We start from the raw sequence: 6,865 nt of genomic DNA, 5'->3' as shown, positions 1-6,865 counted from the left end.
GCTGCGGGAACAGCGGCGCGTTGTCGGTCACGTCGGCCACCTCCGCCGACACGCTGGCGGTGGCCCAGAGCGAAGGCGAGCCCCCGTCCCGCGCCGTTACTACCAGATCATAGGCCGACACTCTCTCTCTGTCCAGAAGGCTGTCCAGCACCAGTGAATAATAGTTTTTAAATGTGGACACGATTTTGAAAGGGGCATTGGGCGTCAGAGAGCAGGTCACCTGTCCGTTAACTCCGGAATCGGGGTCAGATACACTGATAAGCGCAATGACAGTGCCAGATTGGGCATCTTCTCGTACTGGGAGGGACAAGGTAGTTACAGTTACTTCAGGGGGGTTGTCATTGGCGTCTAAGATTTCTACCCAAACTGTACAGTGACCTGCCATTGGGGGAGTCCCTTTATCTGTGGCCTGTACTTCAATTTCATAAAACTTGTTTTCTTCATAATCTAAAGTCCCATTGACCCTCATTTCTCCATTATTTCTATCTAGAATAAATAAGGGACTTCCATTGGGCTTAATTGACATCAAGGAGTATGTTACCTCCCCGTTGACTCCTTCATCCCGGTCTGTGGCATTTAGCTTTATCACGAAGGTTCCTACGGCAGCATTTTCCATTAATCTCACCTTGTATTCTGATTGGTCAAACTCCGGATCGTTGTCGTTAACGTCCAAAACGCGGATGAACAGCTGAACGCTGCCGGTGAGCTGTGGTTTTCCCCCGTCTGTAGCGGTCAGTAGCAAATTAAGTTCTGGAGTCTTCTCTCTGTCCAACGACTTCTTCAATATAAGTGACAGTCTTTTACTCTGTTTGCTGTTTGTTGGTGACTCTAAAGAAAAATATTCATTTTCACTTAGTCTGTAAGTCAATAGAGCATTTTCGTCCACGTCCTCGTCAGAAGCTCCCTCTAGCGGAAAACGCGAGTCAGACTGCTTAGATTCAAAAATCTGCAGCCTTTGTTCTTTGACAGAGAACAACGGCGGGTTGTCGTTAATGTCCTTCACCTCCACCTCCACGTGGAAAACCTGCAGCGGCCGCTCCACGATCACCTCCAGGTGGATGCTACACTCCGCGCTCCGCCCGCACAGCTCCTCCCGGTCGATCCGAGAATTCACAAACAAGATGCCATTCTGCAGATTTACCTCCAGAAGGTCCGCGCGGCCCTTGGACGCCACCCGGAACAGGCGGGGCACTAGATCCTCCAGCTCCAGCCCCAGGTCCTGCGCGATGCGGCCCACGAAGGTGCCGTGTTTGGCCTCCTCCGGGACCGAGTAGTGGAGCTGGCCGCTCCCCGCCTTCCAGAATTCGAGGAGCAGAAGCGAGAGCAGTAGTCGCGGAGCGCCCAATCCCCTTCTCTCAGAACTGAACATCGCATAGGAAATTGGTTTCCAAAATAAGATTCTTTTCACTTACAGTACAGGTATCTCGGTTTCAGGTGAAAAATCTCGCTGAATTTTTGAGAAGTTTCAAAGAATCCTTTAGCAGTAGCATCCGGCATGATGGAGTCCTTTTGTATGGAGAATGCCAGGCTGTTCAGACCAACCTATGAAACACCTCTTTCTACCAAGTAAAGAGCGACACCTTGTGCCTGAAATCGTGAGTACTTGGGCGCTCTGTCCACCACCACAGAATTGCACGTGTTGTTTGTCCCTAAATAATATTTGCGAAGTGGTTATTTAAGAAACGTTCACATTTAAGTCATGTTGAAACCAAATATATGGAAATGGCATTTTATTTCTTGGCTAATATCAAATTTAAATAGTTTCTATGTCTGATTTAGAGTTATAAATTTTTCCTTCATTTATTTAAATATATAAGAAACTTTAATTCTTTAGGTAGCCTTATGAACAACTAGGGTAGAAGACATCACCCCCAAATATAAGAATATTACCGACTTTGAACAGTTTTACTTCCGGTTTCCTCTATCACTTAGGCTGCTAGGAAACCCAAAGAAAAATCTGAAGTTCAATAACTCTTTAGTCTTTATGTTCTGCGTACTATGTTCTTGTTTGTGTGGGCTTGCCTTCTTTTATCTACTTTAGTTCTAATTATTTATTGTTATTCACACTTGTTTTCTTGTACACATGACTCTATGTCTATTGCAGAAGAATAAGAAAACAATAAGAAAAAACATATTCTCACATTTGAATTCACAGGGGAAAACTCTTTGGAGCTAGGTTAGTTTCATATTGCACATATATAGTGCCTCATGTAAGTCTTAATGCTAATAGTATAATATGAAATAACAAAATAGCACTTTCTGTAATGCAGTCAATGATACCACAAAAATAGTCTTTTTCATTACATTCAATAAATTAATGAAATTATCATGAAAACTTCTGTGCCATATTGGTACTTCCAAGTCACCAAGATCGGCTTCCTTAGTCCTATCAAGATATACTCATGGAATGGTTTGTCTTTTTAAAACAATAATATTAATTTAATTTTATTTATTTATTTTTTTTATTTGAATGCAGAGAGAGAGGGAAAGTGAAAAAGCAAACGGCTAGGTCCGGAAATTGACTTGCACGCATGCCCAAGTCATATAAGTCACATGGTCAGCCATGTGGGAGTCCAGCACCTTAACCACACCACCTGTCAGCCCTAGTGGTTTCTTTCTTGATGCAATAATTTGGGGTTTCAGATCAAAAGGTCATCCAAGACAAAATAAGTGAAGTTTAATTGTATCTCCCCTAATTGCTTCAAAATAAAAGATTCAACTAATGGAAAGTGATCTTACTGTTTGTGGGAATAGAATTTCATATAATACTAATCAAAAAATGGACATTTTTGACATGAATGTTCATTGCCCAAAGATGTAATTCGGTTATATGTTCATGTGCGTGTGTGTGTGTGTTTGTGTATGCCATATACACACACACCCTAAAGATTTAAGAGGACTAAAAGAGGATGCAATATAAGTTTAGAATAAAAAGAGATTCAGAATAAATATTATTCTAACTTAAATATTTTTATTCCATACCTTTGGTAGTTCATCTTCAATTTTTTTGAGAGGTTTTTGCTATAGGGTACGTGCACTTTCCAGAAAGACAGAGAGAGACAGAGAGACAGAAAGTGAGAAATCACCCTCCAGAGAGGATGGCCATGCCACAATCCCTTCCCCTTTCTCCTCTCAGGCTCTCGGGCATGCATGCATATGTGCCTGGCATGAGTTTAAGTCACCAGGTCCAAGACTCAAACTATGGTCAACTACATGGGAGTCCAGTGGCACAGCCATTATGCCAACTGCTAGTCCCCATCTTTAATTTTTTTATTAAATTTTATTTTTTAAACCTAACCAAAGAGAGACGGGGATGGGGGGTAAAGCAAGAAAGCAAGCCGCCAGGTCTAGGACTTGAACCATGGTTGGCCATGTGGGAGTCCAGCATCTCAACCACCACACCACCTGCTGGTCCCTCATATTCAATTTTAAAACATTAAGATAGCACAGGCTGACCTCAGAGTCTATTGGTTAAGGAACTTAAATCCGACATGTCCAATTGTAGTTCAAATCCTGGTCCTGGCAGCTTATAAAACATGCTAGACGCATGTACTTATCTTTATGTGTTTGTGTTTTCATTTTAGAGAGATCCTTGTTACAGGGCTTGTACATTTTCTGGAGAGGAAGAGAGATGGAAAGTGAGAGAAATCACCCTACAGGGGAGATGGCCACACCACAATCCCTTTTCCTCCATTCTCCTCTCAGATTTTGGGCACACATGCACATGCACCCAGGGTGAGTTTCAAGCCATGGCAGGCCATGTGGGAGTCCAGGCACATACCGATTATGCCATCTTCTGGTCCATCTTTATATGGTATTCATTAAAACTAGTGAGGACGATAATCAGCTCTTCTAAGGAAAAAAATTATTTAACATAAAATATCTTAATGTTCATCTTAAATATGACACTAAAATTAATGTTAAAGATAATCATGGCATTTTTCTCCTAACTAAAACAGAAAGGAGAATTCACCTGTATATCCCTTATGCTTGATTTTTTCCACCCAAGACTGAAAGAGAAAGGATTTCCTGAAGAAAGCTCTATATTATAGTAAATACAAGAATGGCTCTAAAATATGAAAACTATCCATTTGAATATTATCTCCCTTATGTACCAGTTAAATGGGACTGAACAAAAGGGATACATTTCTCAGCTTTGCTTACCTCATCTATTAAATTTGAATGACCTCAACTCGTCTTTAAAATTTTGAATGGTCTTATCTTTAAAATTTGGGCAGTGGCCTGTTCATTTCATCTTTACAAGAAATTGTTCTAAGGATGAAATGAAATAATGCATCTTAAGCCCTTCACATCATGTTTAATGAATAGAAAAATCTCAAACAATGGTAGTTTATTGCAATCTGTGACCAATGCTTGCTCTTGTTCTATAGCTATGGAGGAAGAAATTTTCAGCACCATAAACTAGGGCATGGGCATCTTTTTTTTTCTTTTCTAAAGATTTCCATAATATTCATCTTCATGGACACCATCCTTCTAGAGCTTATCTGTCTGTCTCTCCCCCCTTTTTTTCTTTCTTCTTTCTCTTTCTTTCCCCTTCCTTCCTTCCTTCTTCCTTCCTTCCTTTTTCCTTTCCTTTCCAGAGGGCACATGCACTAGCCAGGGAGAGATCAAGAAAGAGAGAGAACCACTGTCCATGAGACATGTCACACTGCAATAATTTCCCCTCCATTTCTCCATCTTTTTAGCATTTTGAGCACACATGCATACACGCCTGGTGTGTTTTTCAAGCTGCCAGAGCCAAGATTTGAACTATGGTCAGCCACGTGGCAGCCAGCTCTTATTACACAGCTCTTAAACACTGAGCTACAGGGAGAGCCTCAGGGTCATCTTTCTGAGTAGAAAATAGCCACTAACAACTTTCTATTAACTTTACTCTGTAGCATAGTTCTCCTTCCACATGTTATATATACATATGTGTGTGTGTGTATACATATAGATAGATAGATAGAGAATTTATTCCTTCACACAGTAGAATTAAAGAATACCACATTTTAAATAAGAGCCAAAAAATGAATAAAGTAACCTTCCACATTACTTGATACTCATCTTTACAACTATACTACAAGTTTTCTGGGATCTCTTTTTTAAAATTCACATGTATGTGGTATTAAAACAAAAAAGAAAGGATTACATCAAATGTGAGTGGAGTATACAATACTAAATTCTGAGGTGTGTTCCACACCATGGCTGTCAAGAGGAAGTATCTTTATTGATATTCTATGGGTGTTATGCTTAACTCACGGAAAGCAATGTCATTTTGAAGACCACGTAGTTTGGTGAACGCTGACAGCAGCACCACTGATATGGAAGATTCTCTTAAGCTCAAAGCTCGAAGAAGTGTGAGTTGTTCTACTCTAATGTATTCCCACACAGCCTGATGACGAGTACCAGAAATCAAAGAAAAATGAGTACATTGGTGTTCAATAAATCTTCCCAATAAATAGAGGAGATCAATAAATCAAATAGGGTTAGGGCAGCCATAAATTCAACAGGCATTTAAGCGGATTGATATTTTGGTACAAAATTAAAATATATATATTCTGGAACTGAAGCAGTTGAAGTTTACAAAGAAAATGACCTTGAAATTCTAAGGAAATGAAAGACAAAACAAAAAGTAAAATCACCACCAAAGGAAGAGTAAAATTCCACCCACTTGCTACCACTATTTCAAAAAGGTATGCTACCAATTATTAAAAAAATTATTTACACAACAAAATTGTCTCAACCTTGCCCATCCCAATTCATGACAGATAAATTTACAGACTAGAGGAAGGTAAGAATTTAGCATGTTTTAAATTAAAATAAATTCTGAAAATAAATATTATGATGATAAATTTAAGTATATAAGCATAACAAATAGAGGGCAGCAATAAGAATAAGAAAATGAAAGGGAGAATGAACTGCAAAGCTGAGAAGTAGATTTGAGTGTTGCTCACTCCCTAAGGTCCTATGATGATTCTTGCCTTCTTCCTGGGGAATTTGACTTTTCTCTTTGAAAGGAAACTTTTGCTCAGTCTATTTCATTATTACTATTAAATTATTAATTTATTTACCAACCAAAGAATTCTTAAAGATATTCGCCATTATGGGAGTAAAAAGTGATGAAGACCACTAGACTTCCAATGTGTTTCAAGGAAAACGCGGCAAGAAAAAGCCCAAAGCCAAACAAATACATGAAGCAATGGATTTGAAGTAATTGGTCTCACACACACACACACACATATATTAGAGAGTTTCATTATACAGTGTGTGTGCTCAACAGAGAGACAAAGAGACGGAAAGAAAGAAATCATCCCCTGAAGGGCGGACGGCCACATCACAATCCCTTCTCCATTTTCCTCTAGGGATTTTGGGCCCACATGCACAAACATGCTGGGCGTGAGTTTTAAGCCACAGGGTCCAGACTTGAACTACGGTCAACTACGTGGGAGTCCATGGACTAACCATTATGTCATCTGCTGTTCCGCCAATTGGTGAGCTATTATATGAGAGGAATTAATAGGCCTGAAATACATGCCAGAATTACTGTACTTACATTCTCGAAAATCTCCTGTTGAGTTCCACTATCTCCAGGACCTGAACCAGAAGGAAGACAAGGGCTGAAGGCCATGAGGTCAGTCTTGGGAGGCCCCTCCCCAGAGCACACTCTCTGACTCCTCCTCTGCTGAGAGTAAGACCAGCTCCCCACCGCGCTGGAGCACACCAGCGTCGGCTTCCCAGGCCCGCAAGCGCCCTCTGGGGGCGGCGCCGAGCACCGCAGCGCCGTGTACAGCAGCAGCGTGAGCACCAGCAGGCTGGACACCGCGCAGATGGCGATGATCAGGTACACGTTCACGTCCACCAG

General features: G+C 40.8%; 3 protein-coding genes across 3 annotated transcripts in view; all 3 read right to left on the bottom strand.

Annotated features, from left to right (window-relative positions):
- LOC106735687 (protocadherin alpha-11-like) overlaps window positions 1-1,679 on the bottom strand; it is a 5,887-nt gene extending 4,208 nt beyond the window's left edge. Inside the window, exon 1 of the mRNA XM_014590772.1 lies at window positions 3-1,679. Coding sequence (XP_014446258.1) covers window positions 3-1,369 — 1,367 coding nt within the window. The 5' untranslated portion in view covers window positions 1,370-1,679. The remainder of the gene's footprint in view (window positions 1-2) is intronic.
- LOC102485356 (protocadherin alpha-8) overlaps window positions 1-6,865 on the bottom strand; it is a 189,439-nt gene that overhangs the window by 147,982 nt on the left and 34,592 nt on the right.
- The window catches only part of LOC114009204 (protocadherin alpha-10), an 11,913-nt gene continuing 8,832 nt past the window's right edge, over window positions 3,785-6,865 (bottom strand). Inside the window, exons 4-6 of the mRNA XM_027774846.1 lie at window positions 6,557-6,815; window positions 5,263-5,395; window positions 3,785-3,852 (exon numbers count right to left, since the gene is read on the bottom strand). Coding sequence (XP_027630647.1) covers window positions 3,785-3,852; window positions 5,263-5,395; window positions 6,557-6,815 — 460 coding nt within the window. The remainder of the gene's footprint in view (window positions 3,853-5,262; window positions 5,396-6,556; window positions 6,816-6,865) is intronic.

The sequence above is a fragment of the Tupaia chinensis genome, unplaced genomic scaffold (genome assembly GCF_000334495.1).
Source record: "Tupaia chinensis unplaced genomic scaffold, TupChi_1.0 Scaffold000484_1, whole genome shotgun sequence".
Classification (NCBI taxonomy): domain Eukaryota; kingdom Metazoa; phylum Chordata; class Mammalia; order Scandentia; family Tupaiidae; genus Tupaia; species Tupaia belangeri.
Note: the sequence above shows the minus strand (reverse complement) of the source record. Positions and strands in the feature narration are given on the sequence as shown.